The 22,554-nt window shown below is 29.4% G+C and overlaps 1 protein-coding gene across 1 annotated transcript in view; it reads right to left on the minus strand.

Moving 5' to 3' along the window:
- Positions 1–2,970: 2,970 nt before the first annotated feature.
- The window catches only part of LOC142329317 (uncharacterized), a 92,468-nt gene continuing 72,884 nt past the window's right edge, over positions 2,971–22,554 (minus strand). The window contains exons 17-21 of the mRNA XM_075373801.1: positions 19,586–19,780; positions 16,096–16,214; positions 11,250–11,493; positions 7,426–7,576; positions 2,971–3,379 (exon numbers count right to left, since the gene is read on the minus strand). Of these exons, the coding sequence (XP_075229916.1) occupies positions 2,985–3,379; positions 7,426–7,576; positions 11,250–11,493; positions 16,096–16,214; positions 19,586–19,780 (1,104 nt within the window). The 3' untranslated portion in view covers positions 2,971–2,984. The remainder of the gene's footprint in view (positions 3,380–7,425; positions 7,577–11,249; positions 11,494–16,095; positions 16,215–19,585; positions 19,781–22,554) is intronic.

The following is a 22,554-nucleotide window of genomic DNA, read 5'->3' on the forward strand; positions in this document are numbered from 1 at the left end:
ATACCAATCAAAAAAAAAAAAAAAAACTAGCTGGGCTCAAATTTTGCTGCAAAAAACTATTGAAGGGCACAGCAACAAAAATATAAGGGACACTGTAAATATTTTAATGGATAAAAAACCAGAGAAACAGTACACAAGTGAATGAAATAAAGGGAAATGGAGAGAAGGTAACTGACAAGAATGAAATTGCCAATGAATTAAATAATGTTTTTGGTCATACTGGCAAAATAAAGTGGCCAATCAAAGCCTAAAATTAGGAGTATCAACTCAATGTTCTTGAAACTAGCTACTCCAACTGAAATCAGTATTATTTTTAAAAAACTTAAAAAAAAAACCTGGAGAGGACAATATAACAAACACAATTATACAATCAGTAGGAGATTTCCTTATAAGCCAGTAATCGACTTAATAAATCTCAATCTTGAAATTGGTAATTTTTTCACAATTTTCAAAAAGGCAACAGTTGTGCCTATTTATAAAGCAAGAGATAAAAGTGTAGTCTCTAATTATAGACTTAACTTAAAACTATTGAGCCTCTCTAAAGTAGTTGAGATCTACATAAAAAATAGGATGACAGGATTTAAAGACAATGTAACATGTTAAACAAAATACAATTTGAATTTAGACAAAATTCTTTAATATCAGATTAACTTGGTAAAGTTAATGGAATTGCAAATATATCATTAAACTTAGATAAAGTTTCACTGGCAATCTTACTATATCTCACTACAGCATTTGATCACGATATTTTATTACAACAACTGCATAGACTAGGTTTTAGAGGCAATGTGCATAAGCTGCTTAAAAGCTACTTCTCTAACAGAACACAGAAGACAAGAATCGGCAAAAATTTTTCCACTGAAATGGCAATACAGAGTGGTGTCCCCTGAGGCAGTATAATGGGTCCACTTTTATTTATGCTGTGTGTGTCAATGATCTTTATGATGAATGTGATAAGTATAAAGTGAGTGATCTCTTATGTCGATGACTTAGCTGTCTTTCTTGAGGCTAATCACACAGTTGAGCTAGTTAAAAAAAACTCAAAACACTTTTATTTACTGAACCGAAATGCTTGAATATTCTTAACTCTAGAATGAGACATGATCTACTTAGTAGATTTAGTCTGAATGTATTGAAAAAGACCAAAGAATTTCTATTGAAATATAATGATGAACAAATAGATAATCAAATCTTCAAACTAGAGGAATGAATATAGTGTATACAATCATAGTGAGCATCGAGTGTAAGAATTGTAAATTATTTCTTTACAATGTAAATATTACAATTTTAGTCAACAGGCCAGTGAAGAAGTATTAACTGTACTTATTTTGTATTATGTAATCTTTATAATATGTAAATTTTACCTCTATAAATTAAATTCAACTGGATGCTAATAAGTTTTATAAGATGCGTCGTGTATATTAGTTACTAATGGTGTGTTTAAGTTTAAAAAAAGGATCTTTTTATACAAAGTTCATCATTTAAAGTTTGATTAGCAAAATACAGTAATAAAAACAAAGTAACTGACCAAATACAAGGTATTAAACATGGGAAAGCCTGTATTTTTTAAAAATACAGGAAAATTAAAAAAAATATATAATGAGACTTATGACATTACTGATGATTATAAACACATTCAGAAATACTTAAAGCGATATATTTACAAAGATTCAAGTTTATACAGAAGAAAAGAAAAAAATCTGTCTGGCTATGCAGTAACACATTAAAATTGACTTAATGAATAAATGAAAGTTAAAATAAAGAAAAAATAAATTCACATTTAAAAAATAATATAATATTAAAACAACGTTACATAAATCGATGTAAGCCTTTTATTTATTACACATGACTAGATAGATGATAACACTTCATTCATTATTAGTATCAATATTCTAATAAAATTAATCGACCGATCGATTATTTATAAAAAGTTTTTTCTTTCACACTGGATAGATAGAATAGATTTTCAAGTTCATAAGAAAAAATTAATAATGAGAAATTTTACAAGACATTATTTTTCCTTCCTGAAATAACATTATAATTAAGATAAACTGATTTTGGACTGGACTGATCCCCAAATTGGAAAAAAGACAACCAAAAATCACACTTTTTCTTTAAAAATAGGAAAAACAGCTGAAATGAATTTTCACATTTTGTGGTTGAATTATGTTTGGCTTTCTTTACTGCAGCAGTGTTATTTATCACAAAATGAAACTGAAACCATAGTTAAAAATTACCCTTCTTATATTTATAATTACATTTCCTCATTTTCTATCAAGTTTCAAAATCTTGGTTACATTTTATGTAACAAAATAATTGCAATTTCAAAAATAATAAATAAAATTGCTCAGATGTGAAGGGGAATTTTATACAAAGCATACTGGAATGTGGCTAAACTATAGCCAAATTCTTTATGGCAAACTGTGTAAAGGTAGAAACCTATTTTATAAAATAAAAGGCATTGTGCTATTTTTTATCACATTCAGGTGTTTTTCCTACAGTGTTAAAACAATTAACTAAGAAAAAAAGAGAACAAAAAAATTGATTTTTGTTACCTACTTTTCAATATGGATCCACCATACATACATGGATGCACTTTATATATTGATGCACCAGTCGGATCATATATGAGTTTTAGTATATAGTTTTTTGTCTTGCAAAAATATGGGCATTATTCATTTTTTCTTCTAAAAATCCTGATTTGATGGAACTACGTATTCATCATATAAAAATTGTTTAACAGCCATCTTATTTACAAAATTGATGTAATTTATTTGCTTTAATTAAACTTATTTTATTATTACCTTTTTTTATCATATCAACTGTTGTTTAATAGTTTCTATTATAATACAATTATTGATGATGATGATGATTTTTATTACATTTCTATCGTAATAACAATGACAAATATTACTACCACCGGCACCTATTATATTAATATAAACGATAGTACAATAACTGTAGTATTCGGCAGGACCGGCAGGTCAGGAATTAGTTAATATACTACGGACGGCCTCATCTAATGCCGGATCACTCTTTTGTAAATTTAATATACTGTCTATAGCATTTTGTACCTGTGCGTTGATTTCCTCATCATCCGGACAATGCTTTTTCGATAAAGTTTCACCGGAATCACCACCACCACAGTCTTCCTTATCTTTATCTCTCTCCCTTTTAACTGCTGATGCAGCTCCTGAACCTCCAGTGCTAACGACTTGTGTTACAGAAGTGGCTGATGCGACTGCTGCTGTCGCAGTAGTTGTGCTACTAGAGACCATTACTGTTGTTGTAGCGGTAACCACTGACAATGATGAAACTGACACAGAACTTGTCGGTACTGAAGATGAACTCGAACTGGATGTAGTTGTATTAAGAGATCCTGTAAAATATTATCGAAATAAAAAACAATTTTAAGGATAGTTTTACACAACAAAACTACGTTGTTAAAAAAATAACATAAAAAAAGTTTCTTAATATTAGAATCGGAATGACTATAGATGGAATAAAGTCTGAAAGGAGATGTTACCAGGAGACAGGAAGCTGGAATCTGGAGTAGTATGGTCGACCAGGAAGGTGAAGAAAAGATATGATTATTCTTACGTTAACCTATATCTTATAAGTAAAATTTCTGCAATGCAGTATATTAGTATGTTAAAATTCCCAAAAAATTATTTTATATATATGATGAGATAATAAATTTAAATTTGGTTCATAATATTAAAAATGTATATAATAGTGTTTTGAATGGGTTAATGTGGAAAGCATTAAAAGTAATGGTAGGTGGATTCAGGTTTGACAAACTTGGTTCAAGCCATCTTATAAATATGAGTAAGGTGAGAACTAGAGTGGGACTGAATGGTTTGCAGTAAATGGAGGTTAGAGAGATGGTAGAATATCTTGAACATCGTTATTTAATATAAAAATATTTGGAATAAAAAAGGAAAAGTTTAATGTTAGAAGGGAAAGAATAAAGTCTAGATAAAGTAAACAAATTGAATCAGAAAACTGAATAGTAGGATAAAAATTAGTAAGAAGAAAAATTATAGTTCTGACTAGATAGATAGAGAGAGGAGTGCAGTGCAGAATTCAAAGAATAGAAATTATCTATGAAGTACATTGGGAGGAAATGCAATGAAACAGATTTGAGGAAAAAATTATTAGAGAATAGCAATTGCTTGGCTGCTCATTTAGTGGAGCAGTATTGGTTGAAACAGTCACAGAAAAGAAGTGTGACTTTATACTACTCTGTAGAAGCAAGTACTTCAACATAGATAAGATTAAACTTTTCTCTGACCTTTACGACCAGCGTAAGTGAAAAAAATGAAATGAGTAATTATAAGATATAAATTTTTTTGTAAAGTTGATTACCACTGATGTCTGGTGTGCAATTGATGTTAATATGTAAGGTGTCAATAAAGCAGTATGAAGTGCTTGCGCTATGTACTGTGACTTGAAACATAGAATACTGATTGCACTTGCTTTCACATTTCATAATTGTATGTTATGTTATAGGAATTGATGAAACTGCAGCATTCATGTGGAGGGGAAACAGTATAGTGCAACATAGAGTTCTGATCCACATCTGCTCTTTTGTTTGAATAATGACAAAATAGCAGTACTGTTTTTTCTGTGCTGTTGCTTTAACAGAAGTTTGCTGGTACAGAAAAATCAGGGAAAATTACTGAGAGATGTAAGTAAAGTCATTTAGTTGTTTGCTTAGTATGTAAAATGGATGGGAAGGAAAGTGTTGAGATGGAAAGCGACAAATAGTTTGGGAAGATCAGGAAATTATGAACAGATGGGGGAGAGAAAATATAAGCAAATCATTGTTTATATTTCTTTGCTGAAAGGAAAGAAAAAGTTTTTAAGAACCATCATTTTATTTTTCTTCACAGTAATCTTCATATATCCACTCTTCAGCTCTCTGATTCCATAATCATCTGTAGACTTCATTCTCTTGATTCTTCAAATAACATTTCATAATGGTCAAGGTTTTTCCTTTCTTGATATTTCATTTAATTTCTTCTCTATTTTTCCAATTAGTAAGTTGCTGTGTAAATATGAAGACAATTCATAAAGAAAACAAACCTTATTTCTATACTATTAATGCATTACATTCATCATATATCCCACCATTCGAACAGTTTCTAGAATTCTGTTGTGTAATAAACCACAGGTTGTACAGTTAATTTTTATTAATCTATTCTACTGCTTCAATATGGAGGCCTTTTAAGGTCAATTTAATTTCTAAACAGGGAAAAGTCTACAGGAGGTAAGTCAGAAAAGTAGATTACTGCAGAATGATTGTGGAGAGATTTGCCAAAAAATGTTGATAGGAATAAAAGAAGTACAGGTGCAGTATACATAAATTTCAGCCATGCCTTTAACCTTTTCTTTCCTGCTATCTCTAAAATGTTTCATTACAGTCAAATAAAATTTTCCTTAATCTGATTCAGCAGGACTCCTGATGAATAAATCTTATGTCAAAAACATGATAAACAATACTTAGTGTTGAAGCAACTTTGTCATCTTAATGTAGCAGTTGTGGGGGGGGGGGCTTGATGATGTCCATAGCCACTGCAATAATTGTATTTGTTTTCCATATCATCAATATACACCCACATCTGTTGTAGTTTTCAAAAATTTATCATCTGATACAGAAAACAAATAATTATTTCCTTAATAAAAATGTACATTTTGTTAAACATAATCGATGACAAATTTTTCAATGGTCTCAATTGTTGTACTGCCTTAATTTAAAAAACTAAAACCACTCACAATACTCGTGTAAGGCCTACTATCTATAACCTTACAATACTTAAAAAGACTAAAGGTTTTTCGCAGTTTAAAAAAAAATTAATATGAAACACAACTGTTCTTCAAGCTTTTTATTTTTTATCATTTATGGAATGTACTTAGGTAGGTTATTAAAAGATGATCAATTGGTTCTAAAGGATGAAGTAGAATTAATTTAACATCAGCTTTTAGATGAGTAAATTAACTTGTCTAACCTGATAAAAAAATAATAATAGCTGCAGTAAGTTCAAATGCATAGCTTAATACATGAATATTTTATTATGGAAATATGTAGGTAAAATTCACTGTTGAGGCGCAAGTAGAAAATTTTTAATTTACTCCTATTAGTACACATATTTTAATAGTTCTGTAGAATTATTTTCTTAAAACTGCAAAATTGTATAAATCAAGATTGCTTCATAAAAATTACTATAAATATGCCTAGAATTATATAAAAATTACTGTAACTATGCCTAGAATTATATAACTTTTATGTAATTCCAACATTCAAACTTAGTAAGAATTAATGCAAAGTAACGGTTAGCTGTCGTACCCCTTTTCTTTTTCCTGTTTAGCCTCCGGTAACTACCGTTTAGATAATTCTTCAGAGAATGAATGAGGATGATATGTATGAGTGTAGATGAAGTGTAGTCTTGTACATTCTCAGTTTGACCATTCCTGAGATGTGTGGTTAATTGAAACCCAACCACCAAAGAACACCGGTATCCACGATCTAGTATTCAAATTCATGTAAAAATAACTGTCTTTACAAGGACTTGAACGCTGTAACTCTCGACTTCCAAATCAGCTGATTTGGGAAGACGCATTAACCACTAGACCAACCCGGTGGGTTAGCTGTCGTACCCCTACATTAACTGAACATCACAGCTGCTGAAATGTGTAAAAAAAATGCCTCTACTGATTTGATGGACACATGGCTTTTAACTGACAATGAAGACAACTTATTTAAAGAAAATGCATTTATCCAGTCAGTAGTCATTCACAATAGGCTTTCTCTTCTTTATATTAATTCTCTGAAAATGTTTATCACTTCCAGTACATGATACCACAATTGTAAATAAGTAAAGGATTGTCACAAGAAAGATTTATTTTGATCCTCACGGATCAGAAAAACAAATTAACATTCAAAAGGGAAAAATTAAAATCTAGACGGAAATGTTTTTAATTCATAAAAGACAAAACCAGATCAAACTTGGAAAGTAGAATTAAGGAAACAGAGAACTCAGTAGAATAAATGAATTTACAGAATAAAAAGAGTATCATTTAAAAAAGAAATAAAAGAAAGGTACAGAGAGTATATGGTGAAAGTGACAGTCAGTGGCAAAATTAAATCAGTAAAAATATTTTCAAATCAGAGGAGCATGTTATTAACAATTAATTCCTTAGCTTAAAAAACAATGTTGTTACATTACATTTGGTAGCGAAAGTATAATTTTATTACTTTTTCACAGTCTTATGTGAAGGTTATATATTTATCGTTTTTTGATTTTTTGAGATATTTAGGGTAAGCTATGAAAATGTTCAAATATTTGAAAAAATGCAAGGAAATGTAGAAGGAAAGAAGAATCTACATAATTAAAATGTTTTTGATAAATATATTGCTCTCACCATTAAGCTGCGTGCAGGCAGTTGTGGACACCGTATTACTGGTAGTAACAGCAGCTGTTGCAGCTTCCTGTCTCAACTGATCTAACCTAGCTGTCTCATCGGCAACAAACATTCTACCTAACATTATTAATTCACTAGTTTGCACTTGTCTCTGCAAAAAAAAACCAAAAACATAGATCCTTTTTAAATGATGCAAAGTAAGGTTAAGCTCTCATTTGACAACTGGGAATTGATCCTCAAAGCCTAAACGGAGTCTTTCTTCTAGCTACATATTGGCTGCATATCACAATTATATAATCTACAGTAAAACAAACCTTTTTTCTTGAAATAAGTACAGGAATGGAAGTAAGTTTAAGTAATTAATTGTAAACGAATCTATCATTGGGTAGATCCTCCACACACAGCACAAAGAAAAATGATTTATAGATAAAATAGCTCTGCAATTTTATAATAGGGAGAGTGGGGATACAGAAGAATCAGTGAAAGTACATGAATAAACAAATTTTAAAAATAAATTTTTTAAAAAAGTTGGCGAGCAGTAGCCATCTGTTTAACAAGTCCCAGAGCTCTATTGTTTAATACGACACAATTTAACCCATCTTCACATAACTTTTTCCAGAGTGGCTATATTACTTTTTTTCACGAGTAATTTTTTTCATGAGTAATACATACCAATAAATAGTTTTTTCAGTTAAAAAAGTAAATTATGAAGTATTTTCTTATTTTAAAATATTTCTTCAATAGAGCTAGATGATCATTAAAATGATTAATTCTAAAGTAAAATTTATAAATTCTTAAGTAGTAAAAATTTATAAATTAAGTTTTTTTTTTTTTAAAAAGAAACTTTATACCTAATTTTTAAATTTATTAACACAAATAAACTTACTGCTAAAACAGCTGTGCAAAAAGAATGAAGCATTTATTCAGTTGGAAGAATGCCAATAAAAGGGAAAACACATCAGGAAATAAGGTATATTTCTGGACATTATATTCAACACTAAAACTTACAGCAGCATTTTAAAACAAACTACTTTTCTAAACCTAAGAAATTTTAACTTATGAATACTCATAATTGTATTTTTCTTGCTTGAAATTTTCAGAATGAGTCTGACATCATGACTGTACTGGGTGGGTTAATATCTACAAAAATAATCTGCACTGATTACACATGACTGAAATATGAAATTACAGATTAATTCCTTAGCATATAAAAACTAAGCTAGTTTACATATACATTTATTTTGAACAGCAGGTACTTGATAAACATTTCATTATAACGAGCAATGTTTACTGTCAAGTCTACTTTCAGATCATGTTCAGGTAGTGGGCCCTGACAACTGACTTTTGAACTTTTCCTGATATGTAATTTCAGATGTTTCCACTTCATGTTATTTCATTTACCTGCTCTGGCTTGAAATGGCAGACTCATGTTTTGTCATCAGTGATGATTCTGTAAAGAAAGTGTCACCATCATTATTGTAGTTGGTCAAATTCTGTTGACAGTTGTCCAATTGCGTTTGTTTATGGAATATTATGAGGTTTTTGAGACTCGCCTTGAACAAATTTTATGAAAGTTAAAAATCTACTGTGGACAATTTTGCAGGCAAAATCAAGACTAATTCATACATTATTTATTACATCATCAATGGTCAGTCATCTGTCTTTCAAAACCAAGACACTAAGCACTCAACATTGTTGTCAGCTGTAAACATAGATGGGAATTTGCCTAATTCTTCATGCATTGCACTTATGCAACCATTTTTTAATATTTCAATCCATTCAGACATTTGTTATAGGAAAATGCTGTTCTTGTACTATGCTAAAAATCTTTGATAGATTTTGACCCCTGATTCAGCTTCAAGTCATAAAAAACAGATTGCTGAATGAAAAAAGGAGCAGCTACTTAATTCCTCATGTTTATGTTATGGTTGCAACAATAGAATTGACTTATAAACTTCTAATTTTTACTGAAGTTGGAAACAATGCCCAGAATATCTATCTGAAAATAGCAGTGCTGCCAACAGAAACACAAATACAGTGCATATAATTGATTACTATCTTATATACTACTTATAAAACATTTATTTAACCATATAATTTCTCTGACGTCAACCAGTAGTATTCTCAAACTTTAATAGTTCATTACTCAATACTTTTTACTCACTGACTCGGCAAACAGACTGTCTAAGGTCTTGGAGTCCAAATTAATATTCTTTAATTATTTAATTTAAATAGTGTATGGGATGTGAATTTATTGTTACTACGAGAAGTTATCACTAAAGTAAAGACAGTGTTTCATTGTAAAAAAAAATTCTTCTAAAAATGATGTAAATATTTTTTATTTCTCTTACTACATATCTTATACTACTTCTCTATATAATTGCCACATGAATTAAGACATTTATCGTAGTGATACACCAGCTTCAATATATCCTTGTCATATTCTTCTGCCGCCAGTCCATTTAGCTGCTGATTAACAGCATTTTTAAGTTCATCATCATTCATGAATTGCTTATCACTTAAAAATTCTTTCAATTTCCAAAACATGGTAATCAGGAGCTAAGTCTGGACTACATAGTGGGTAATTGTAAATTTCCCATTCAAATGTTCTCAGTAAATCACATGTCAGACCTGCAACATGTGGACGTTCATTATCATGCAGCAGGACGACGCCATCAGTCCATATCACTGATTTTGAATGGTGCATTGTAACTTACATAGAGTTTTGCAGTAGGCTTCTGCATTTATAGTCATTCCACGTGGCATGAATAATATTTGGCATATATATCACTTCATAATAGCCACGTGGCATAATATTTTATGATTGATGTGAACAGGACGACTTCACTACTATTGTGTCATTACTATGATGTCACAGCAGTAAATATTACATAATTTAAATATAATGGAGTGTACTTTTTTTTTAATGGTAGTGGGATTTATTTTGAAAGTATGAGCAAAAGATGAGAGTATTACATTCTAAAGACAGCTTTAACTAGAAATATTAACTGTAATATTCTTACCAATATCAACAAAAAGTAAATTATATATTTTGGTGATTTCCTGTTACTCTGTAAGTTAGCACCTGAAAGGATATGTCTTTATTTTAAGAAAATTTTGGGTTTACAAAAGAAATGGTCTTAATATTCTTCTTCACTTATTTATATAAGGATCTAATTTTTTTTTTGTCGGTGTAAAATGAAAAAAACAGAACTTCAGAGGTAGTTAATTAAAGAAAAATAATTGTTTTTTTATTTCTAAACCGTCATTGAACCATGATCGATTGCTAAATACAGGTCCAAAAATGCAATTTACACTGATGAACTATTATTTGCTTTTGTAAAAAAGAAAAAAAAATTAAGTTTTCACTTTCAATTTTAACCAATTAACAGCAGTATTTCATATCCAGTTGTCAAAAGTGTAAGCGATGCAATTCATGCATACACAGTATATAAATAGAATATATTAACCCATAATGCAGAAGTTACGTGTTTTCAACGATATGGAATTTAACCTCTCCAAAATAGTTAACTTGTGCTAGCATAAAAGAGTATAGGCTAGATCTATTCCAGAAACATTATATTAGGGACAAAAGTGAAAAAAAATTTCCTATTCTATAAACATCAAAATAAATATATATATATATATATGTTATATATATCAAATAAACAGTTCAGAATATAACTTAAACTACTTGTTTTGCTTCATGCCTCATCCCAATTTTGGGATATCAGTAAAGATCTGATATCTTTACTAATATACAGATCTGTCATCTGTAGGCTGACATTATTAAAAGTATAAAATATTATATAAGTTGTGCTCACCATACTTTCCATTAATAACAAATAGTTATATTTATTTAACATCTGACTATTCTTGTCTAATAAGTGCCTAGCTGTCGCCTCAAAGAATTCATCGGCTTTCTCCAAGTCACGCTGGCTCAGTACAGGATCATCAAAAGAATGGTAACGAACAAGCCTTTTACACGCATCACTTATACTATTGAAAGGTGTATCTGTATCGGGAGCGCACGCTCCCTGCCTGTCAGCACGCAACTGTTGTTCAATCCTGAAATAAAAAATATATTGATATAGAAAAAAAATCATATAATTGTGAGCATAGCGATGCCAATGATTTCTTTAATTAGCTACTTATTGGTTGAAAATGGAATGTTTTGCATTAAACTGTAGTAGTTTATCGATTACTGGTAACACTATGATTGCACAACAAAAATAAATACTTAAACTTATGAATATTTCTTATAACTATGGTTGAATTATCATTTGTGTACACTGAATTCTACTTACTAATGCCCTGAGATGATTACTAGAAAATTATTAATCATGACTGCATCAGTTCTGTCAAAGGTTAAAAAGGTCTAAGCAGCCCAACAGCAATATACTTAAGCAATATTTATAGGACTTCTAGTTTCTTCCCCATTTTGGTTTTCCTCAATATAACAGTAACTTCTTCAATGTTTCCTCTTATAAATTAGGCATTAACAATTTATTTAATTAATTTACTATAATTACAACTTAATTCTTTATTAATTATTTTATATGCAATAAAAATGTTAATAACATACTTATCTTTTGAAATATTATCCAAATTAATGAACTCACCTAAGCAGTAGAAATTCAGGAAAGATGCTCTTACCTAATTTAGATTGAGGAAAATATTTTTGGAGATATCCCTACCATCAGTTCTTTTATAAGAAATATTTAATTTTTAAAATTACATGATTCAATACAATTAAATAATCAAATTTATTATAAAGAATAGAATCAGCATGATAAGCTCTATTATCTCTTTCCTGATAAATTAGATGATTTTTTAAATTTAGCCAATAATTTTATAACTACATTTATTTTTTAATTAATAAATGTATTATTTTTCCGGGAGTTGAATTTCTAGACAGATATGTCTAGATCGCTCTGTATATTTTTGTGTTTTAAGGCTGTAATATAAGTGTAAGTGATTTTCTTAGTTGTTTCTTATTACCTTGTGGTAAGCTTTTTGTTTTCTTTGTTTGTGAGAAGTAATTGAGTGAGATAACTTGTGTTTTTATCAAAATTCAAATTTTTTGGTTACATAATCAATATTACACATATGTATGAATGGGTGCTGGTATGAACTAATCCTTGTGTCATGAAACGATGCAACAAATATAAATATCAATTCAGCAAGTAGTGGTTATATCTCAGTAGTTTAGGCTGAATCATTCTGTCACTTTCACATGCAAGTATAATTATTGTTATATGTACACAATAATATACTGTAAGCTATCATTTGTCTGGTGCCATGGCATACTGATAAGCAATTAAAAATTTTGTCGAGTCTGTTATTGATGTTTAATAACAGTAACATCATTTGTAATGCTTCACACCATTATTCAGTTCAATGAAATAAAGTATTTCAGACTGTGTTATCGTTCTGTTATCGAAAAAATTGTGCAGACAGGCAACGTTTGGAATATGTAAAACAAACTGTTAGGGATGCAGGATGTAGGGCGTATACCGAAATGAAATGACTGAAGACAAAAAAATACATATATATTTAAAATTTATTTGTAATATATTTGAAATCTAAAAGTCTATAATGTATTACTTAAATCTGTATTTTCATTGATAATATGTAAAACTTAGTTAAGTAGGTGTTATCGACCAAGTGTTATTTTTTTATATCTTAATAGGGATTGTTTCTTCTTTTCTTTATCTTACTGGTTTACTTGGAAGTTTAAAATTTGTTTTTCATTGGCTCAAAAGTTATTTTTTTTGTATCTATAGTCAAGTTAATAGTTTGATAAGGTCTCTTACATTATTTTCATGAATTATTGCAATCTGTATTTCTTTTTTATAATTAATTTAGTATGTAAAAAGTTTTATTATGTTTTGCTTAAATGCATCTTATTTATATTTATTGATAACCGTTTCATATTTATTAATATTATTCAATTCATTTATACTGTAAATTGTGATTTGGTTATTCTACTATAATTTGTAATATGATTTTTACTTTTTTGTTTAATTTTAAGACTTTGTTCATATTTATTTATGTTTGAAACAGTTTTAGACATTCTCCAAAACTAGACAAATGAACATTGTCCATGGGTATTTAGCCAGCTCATTTTTCTTTGTACTAATTTTTATTTTATCATTCAATAAAGGTGTTTTATTATTACATTATTATTGTTTTTCTGGTTGCTCTAATTTTTAACATGCTCCATGCTGAAGTGTTAATTAACATTTACAACTGCTCTTAGCAGTGTCTACAAAATTTATTAATATTAGACTAACTTGTAACATACAGGTGTTTATAAATGAAACAGGTTCTGAACATTTACAAAGAATTTAACTTTTATATCTAGGCAATAACTAGTGCGGTTTTTATAGAGAATGTTTTTAAGTCTGTACAACTGCTGTTGTTGACATCAATTATTATTTAATTATTTGTATTAAATGATTATTATAATATTTTAATTATTGTATTATATAACCGGTTTGGAAAGATGGCCACTATCCTTTGAAAAATATTTTTTATGTACTTGAATTAGCTAAAACAAATTCTGTTACTATCATTCAGCAATATTTCAGAACAAAGTACAATAGTAAATCGCCACCAACAAGGCATTCCATCTGCAATTAGAAAAAGTAACTAGATATTGCATAAAAATAAGTTTTGGAAAACCTTCCATGTCAGAAGAACAAGTCGATCATGTTCGCACTGTCTACTAAGAAAGATCAAGTAAATCAACTGGATCAGCAAGTTTAGAATTACAAATTTAGCAACCAACTACGTGGAAAATTGAAATTTTAAATTAACAGTTAGTAAAACATTTAAGTCAATTAAATTTTGCCGATAATAAAATTTTAGGTAAAGATTTCTGTTTGGACATACAGAAATTTGTAGATAAATAAGATGCCTTCATTGTCTAACTTTTGGTGATGAGTGTATGTTTCACATTAGTGAATAGATAATAGACAACGTATGAATATGGGAACAAAAATCCTAGAGAAATGTGCAACATACACATGATTTGGGATAAACTGTACTATTATGTTGTGCGACTCATAATGCACATACATAACACTTACTCATAAGCTTCAAGAAATTTCATATAAAATTGTAATTTCATACAATTTTAAGTAATAATTTCCTGCATCTTTGAAAAATACATTTTTACAAGCTGTCTAAAGAGTCTATTTAATTTATAATCACTCAGTTATGTTAATTTTGGTTTATAATTTCTAAAACAACACAACTTATAATGAGATATATTTATAAATCATTTGGATATACATATACATATTTATAAATCATATGCTTCATAAATCATTTTCTTTATCTACTCGTTTTATGGACAATATTTATATATTCTGATTTAATTATTTTGAACATATATGTGTGCTATGAAACATGTGATATGTTTTCAGCATTTTGTTAATGTGGATAGTCTTTGTATATATTGTTTTATACTTATTTATGGGTTTCCTGCATAAACTAGTTTTTATTGTTTAGTCTGTTTTCACATCAAAATTAACTTTTGTATGAATTAATATTTATTTTGTAATAGATTAATGTATGTATAAAGTGTAGTATACATTTTATTTCAGTGTAATAAATGTTGAAAAACACACAAAGTTAGTAAAATGAAAAATAAAAATATTAAGGTGTCAAACACCATTCCAGGAACCATCCAAGGTTTTTTCCATAAAATATAAAACACCAGGATGATTTTTACTTTTAAAACTTTCAGAAACTATTTTCTGCAATGTGCTTTATGAATTTGCCTCAGTAGTTTATTAAATATATACATAACAAAATTAAAAAAAATTTCTTAAGTATGAAAAGAGCAATTTATAAATAAAAATTTACCTCACTAAAAAGATGGATCTTTTCTGTTATAAGCAGGATTTTCTATCATTGAAACTGTAACTATACATTTGAGGTGAAATTATTAGAATTATGGAAGGGATTTATTATTCTTGAAGACACCTATATCATTTGGGAATGATTTAATTCATATCAAGTTGTCTACAACCATTAAAATTTACATACATCAGTTCTTTTACATCTATTTTATTTCGGTTTCATCAACTAACTTTTTATAATTTATTTGGGATGAGGATATTACATTGTACACGTATGTAAACTACCTATATGTAGTTATAGGTATACCTATATGGAATTATTTCATATAGGTATATAGGTTTTTATTTTTAGTTAAAGGAATTATTTGGAATCCAAATAATCATATTCATAATAAATTAATAGATGAATCGCAAATTCTATATTACCGTTCATTATTTTATAAAAAAAATCAGCATTATAGTATCATTGTGGCTACATAAATTCAACCAGGTACGAAATAATCATTGCACTGCACATAAAAAGATTTGATTGAAGAGATGGAGCTCCATAAATTGCATAGTTAAACAGATTATTTTATGTAGTTTCAGAAGTCAGTTTAACTGTTTAGTTCTAGAAGAATAGTTCTAGAAAAATGGTACTTGTATAGGAAAGAAAAAAAATTTACTACTCTTTTTAAAATTTATTATAAATCCATTCTTTCACTTATACGGAGCATTTATCTTGTGTTCAGAGAGTAAAAAAAATTAGGAATAGTAACCAGAAAGCATATATTAATAAAAAATCATAAATAATACTTACATGGCAGCTCTTTTAGAGTAACTGAGTGCAGCAGCAGCAGCAGCTGCGGCTGCTGCAGAAGATGTTGAAGTGGGTGGTGGACTTGGTGACGAAGAATCACAACTGGTCTGAGTACCCACCTGGTATATAAAAAGACATAATAAATATTAAAATGACAAGTTAAGTTTTTGCTCCAGTTCCTAAATTGATCTAATTCTCTTTTACAACACATATTTTCAATGCAAAACAAAAAGGATCAACATCCAACTAAACAAAATAAACAAGTGTGTATCCTGGTATTACAGATCAAATTTTTATGGTAATCATTGGATGAACTTTCCTACCAGCATTTTCCTAAAGCTGTGATCTCTTGTGTCAAACAGCATTTTTCTTAGCCGATGAAGGACAGTTTATTTATTTATTAAGGACAGTACTCTTTATTGATAGTTTTCCTTGAGAAACATACTCATGTCTTGATAATTAAAAAAGGACAGTCAGCAAGAACCTCATGCTATCATCATGAAAAAAGCTCCAGCCCACATATCACAACTTATAAAAATAAGATTCTTGACAAAACACAGGAGCAAACAACTTCAGCAGGCTCCTTATTCACCAGACTAGCCCTGTGATTTTTGGCTTTTAACTAAGCTCAAGATTCCACTTAAAAGAAAGAGATAAAAATGCAATAAGGGCTCATAATAATGCTCAATAAATACGACTGAATTAATTTGATGCTCCAGTGTTGGAAGAACACTGGAGCATCAAATTAAGTGTGTTACATTAAGAGTCTACTTTGAAGGGATGAGTAATAACTCACCTCTTTAGTTCAATACAACTAAACCCACCGGGTTGGTCTAAGTGGTGATTGCGTTTTCACAAATCAGCTGATCTGGAGGTCAAGAGTTCCAGCATTCAAGTCCTAGTAAAGTCAGTTATTTTTATATGGATTTGAATACTAGATTGTGGGTACTGGTGTTGTTTGGTGGTTGGGTTTCAATTAACCACACATCTCAGGAATGGTCAAACTGAGACTGTTCAAGACTATACTTCATTTACACTCATACATATCATCCTCATTTATACACTGAAGTATTATCTGAAAGGTAATTACAGGAGGCTAAACAGGAAAAAGGAAAAGGAGTTCAATACAACTAAATAACTTTTTTCTTTCTTTTTAAGAGCCAAGTTTGGATACTTTTTTATCAACCTTGTATCAGTTTATTTATTTAAAGTTATTGCATCTTGAAAATGAGTGAACATCAAGAGATTTGATACATTATGAAATTTTATTACATAAAAAGGGAAGAATGTGAATCAGTCTGCTAAAAAAATTTGTGATTTTATGGGCATAATGCAGTATCAGTACGTGTAGCAGAAAGCTAATTTAAACATTTTCAATCTGAACTTTTTATGCTATGATTCACCTCACTCTGGTTAGACAATGAGTAAAATGTTGATGAAATCATGAACCTCTATCATCAACTGGAAAAGTTACACTAGCAATCAAGATAAAGCAACTAAAATTGATCAGGTAGTTTTGACAGGAAAGATATCATCTTTCATCAGACCCGCCAAACACCAAACATGTTTGTTCATTGAAAAGCGAGAGAACATGGCGGAGAAGTTTTGATCCATTCATAGTATAGTCCTAAACTTGTACCACCAGACTACCATTTGTTTCAGTATCACAAAATTCTCTTAAAAGTATAAAGATGGCTTCAGAAGTCTGTGAAAATCACTTATCACAGCGTTTTTCCAAAAAAACACACTACTAAAATACGTGATTTTATCACAAAAATGGCAAAAGTTGGTCAATTAAAACATTACACGTTTGGTTTAATAAACTTTGTTTGAAAAAACCTTTGTTTTATTTATTAAAATATGATAAAACGTTTTCATCAATCCTTAAAATTTTTATTTAATTTTAAACTGATTAGCATATTTTTACACAATAAAAACATCTTATCAATGGAACAATGTTTCTGGGTCTAATGGGCCAAAAATTTAAACAGACTTATTCAGATAACAGTTTCATAAAGGAATCAGCAACTGCATTTTGAACGTAATCGTAGAGGATTTTTATCTTAAATTGAAGAGTTGTGATCAAGAATAATCTATATTATGGTTGTTTCAAACTTATATATAATATTAAGAGATTTTGTAAAAAAAAATATAACAGACATGAGTCAAAAGAAGAAATCTCCCAAATGCTTTTCATTCTTTGTTAGAAAAAACTGTTTTAAAATATCTGGGCTGTAATAAAATCTTGTGTATGATGAGTTTCATACAAGCAGATTGAATAACAGAGTCAGAAGATTAAAGTGAACCATCCAAAATGTAAGAAGGGCAAGCTTTCTTGTGGCATTATTGTTGTTCTTTGCAACAATGTCATGGGTCCTCAAAACTGCTGATACAACCTGAAATTTTTTTGTGAGAGGATTTCGATCATCCAACCTAATAGTCCAGACATTGTTAGAACGATTTTAATCCTTTTTCTATATATAACGTTCCTGGATAGGAAATTTTAATACGTGATCAATTGCAGCTTAAGACAAAAATTGTTTAAACTGACTGGTAATGAACAACTACAACAATGAAAATTTTAAAGATGTGAATAGTTAAAATATAAACGCTCAAATGGAGTTGATTATATGCAATATTACATTATTAAACTGTACACTTAATATAAAAAAATAAATAATAAAAAGTTTTCTTAATTTTTTATAGCAAAACAGTCTTTATCTTCAGTCTGGATATACATTGTACTCTTGTAGAATCTGTATGTACCCTGATGCAATCATTTTTCCTCATTAAATAATTAATATGATTTTGATATAATTAATATTTTCTTACAATAGAATACAAAAAAACCAGTCATTTACTTTTTTAACTATTTTCATGTTTATGTATCCCATTTTAATCAGCTGGGACAAGAACATTCAATGACTCACTTCATATAACACACACACACACTACCCTTTTAAACCATATCATACTCTACATTAATCTGAACACTTACAATACTGAACTTATCTTTATTTTCAAGGGCTAAAGCTTAAGACTCAAAACTTAGGTATAAAGAATTATTAAACTTGGTGGTTATAATAAACAAAATATGAATAGTTGTAATAAAGACAGTTAAAAAAAAATTATGAAAATCAAATCTAGAGAGAGTGGAGTGCTTTTATGAAAACGTTTCAGTGGAATTATTTCCTAAATATCACCTTCTGTAAGCTGAACTTGCAGGAGTACAATTTTAATTGATTTTTGAGACAAAGAATACCTACTTGTTTTTTTCTTTTAAAGATTACAGATGGCATTCTCTTAATACACGAACTACTTTAACCATGTGACAATTATGGATAAATTTAATAACCAACATTTTAATCAGTATTTAGATGACCTCAAAATAAATTTACACACCCCAAAGATGTTTGACTAACTACATTATCCTTGCTTTAATAAATAACAGTCAAGAAAAAACCTAGAAACTGTATACATTTCTTCTCACCTGTACATGTATAGGTGATGTTGCTTTGTTTATTGTAGTAGGTGCAGTCGTGACAGGAGGTAAGTGTGTTTGTTGATGTTGATGTTGATGATGATGATGATGATGATGCTGCTGTGTATGCGAATGATGCTGAATATGTCTATTGGTTGTATTATTACTGGGCGGAGACATCAGTCTCATTGGAGTCGATACCTGCTATAAAATAAAAAGAAGCTAAAAATCACATAATAACTGACAATTTATAATTCACGTAATAACAACCACCTTCTCTAAGTTAAGATTTATAGAAATCTTTTTTGGAATAGTACATTTCTTATCATTTTTTCAACTTGTACATAAATATAACAACTAATTGTACAATATAATAGTAAATTAAGTATAAATGTATAAAAATCATCATTTGTTAAGCACGTTTAACAAGTAAAACTCATTAAACATGGTAGAGTAGAACAGAAAGTGTCTGCTATAATAGATCTCACTTAATACAGTGGACTTTTGACATAGAGGACTATATAGAGTTGGCCAACCTGTAAAAAAAATAATGCCAAAATTCCTACAATGTGTTGGAATTATGGCAACAGTGTGTGCCAGATGACATATTGTTTGGTATTTCAGTTACAGTACAGTGCATGCTGCAATTGAAAAGAAACTTGTTTATGTGTTAATTGTTCTTGTTTAGTTAAATTTGTACATATGCAGTAGTTTTATAGTGTACTTACCAGCATGCATATATAAAATTGTGCCATGTAAATAATTTTCAGGCTTTGGTTCTTTGTTTTTAAGATGTCTACATGCAATAACACCAATAAAAGAAAACGTGTTAAGCCAGAAACTTGAATTAGTAAAAGTGTGTCAATATTGTGTGAGAAATGTGATGTAAAAAAACAACAGTATCAGACAATCGAAAATCTAAAGACAAATTTGTTAAATTTTCAATAAATTATAGTTTTTCTAAGAATGATTCACAAACTGAATGGAAAACATATGAGTAACAGTTAATAAGAATCTGGAAGATTCTGTATTAAAATGGTTTTGCAGCATAGCACTCAAGTGGTTATTATATGCAGAGTGGAAATTCAAAATACAACAAAAAAGTTTACCAATTATTTAGGACTAGAACCATTTGAAGCCAGTGATGATTGGCTAAGCAGATTTAGAAATCATCATGGCCTAATAAGTCATGTAACTCATGGTGAAGCAGCTAGTGCCCTCGTTGAAGAAGTAGAATATGGCTCGTACAGAAATTTCACTTTCAATTTCCCTGACCCTTGATATATTGAATAAATCGTAACTCTTTCTTACAGTACATTTTATTGCATTACAGACAGAAAATGAACAAATTTTCATTATTTAATACGGCCTCCACCATCTCCACAGCCATCCATGTGCCTCCTTTTTATTAAATACAAAATTACTTAGGTACAAAACTAAGAAATCAGACATTTAAGTAAAAAAAAATTATAAAAATAATATGTGCGTAATATAAAATGAAGGATGTAACTTCTGATCGATTGCAGTTAATATGTGAGAAACTAAATTACTACCTTAAAATGAAATAATTGCACTGAGGAACTAAAAAATAAAGTAAATTAACTTTGAATAAAAGGTACTTTATAAGTAATAAAACAAATTAAATTCAGGTGAACTTCATATAGAAGCTAAAATCTTACACATGAACTATAGAACCTAATACATGGATTAGGTCAATGTATAACTCGTTCAGTATATGTACTTTAAAACAAATGGTATATGTAAAAAGGTAACCAAATAAACTTTAAATAGGAACTTAAAGACAAACCAAATTAACTTTAGCTGACTTTGGATAGGAGCTAAATGATAATATAAACTAACAGCCTGACACCGATTGAAAATAAAGAACAAAATAAACTCTTTTTGATAACAAAACTTAGGAAGAAAAAACAAATTATTTGAACTTAGGATAAGGCAAAAACCAGAAATATTTCTTTTGACACTGCAATATCCAGAGCTCACCTCAAAGAATCATTAAATTTTTGAATTTTTAAGTTGATTGCTTCTTCTTCAATCTGCTGTTTAATTCTAGACACTTTCTTGTAACTTTTTCAGCTGATCCTCATTTCTGATTTATTTGGAACACCACCTTAGATCTTTGTTTCTTTACCTTTTACCAAATAAAAGTTATCATATTGCTTTCTTGCCATTCTGACAATGGTCAACATTTACTAATCTATTTTAACCCTCTTGGAGTCACCATAAAATTTCAAGATCATCATAAACAATCTTTTGGTTCACAATACTTTGTTCTTTTTGGTTTTCAAAAAGTAGAGACTTGTTCACAGAAAATCCTGCCTTGTGAAAAAATTAGTGCTAATTTCATAACTTCTCACAACTCAGAATATTTTTTGTTCTTACAAAACATGGAAACACAAAAATCATCTAGTCTTATTTGTCTACATTATGAAGTGTATCTAGAAAAGGTTCAAAATCTCCTTGAGTCCATTCTTTGCCTTACTACAGAGGTAGACATACTGAGTTTTAGGTTTTTCAGCTGTATCTTCTGAGATACTACTTTTTTCATAGAGAACTTCAAGAAGATTGTTCATTTGTTTCTTTCCAAGATTAGGTTGTGAAATACTCAGTTCAACATTTATAGAAGACAGTCAAGCAACATCTTTGAATTTCAGTGGGCTTCTCTGATGAAGTTTTTCGATTGTTTTTTTACTAGAAATATCCTGCACTGGTTTCTAAAGTTTAATGAGCCCAACTCAGACACATGTTTACATTTTTTAAATGTTTTATGGTTTGGAAACCAATACAAACATCTTTAAATAAGTTTTCATTATTTTTTAGGTTTGGTAGGCATTAGTTTGCTTCTAGAACTAACAAATTTCAACTCATCTGGTTTCACACAACGTGCCATTAAACTTATCATCAAATCCAACAAGCTAGTTTGATGATAAAATGGGAGAGGAAAAGAGCTCTAAAACCCT

This window comes from Lycorma delicatula, chromosome 8 (genome assembly GCF_047948215.1).
Source record: "Lycorma delicatula isolate Av1 chromosome 8, ASM4794821v1, whole genome shotgun sequence".
NCBI lineage: Eukaryota > Metazoa > Arthropoda > Insecta > Hemiptera > Fulgoridae > Lycorma > Lycorma delicatula.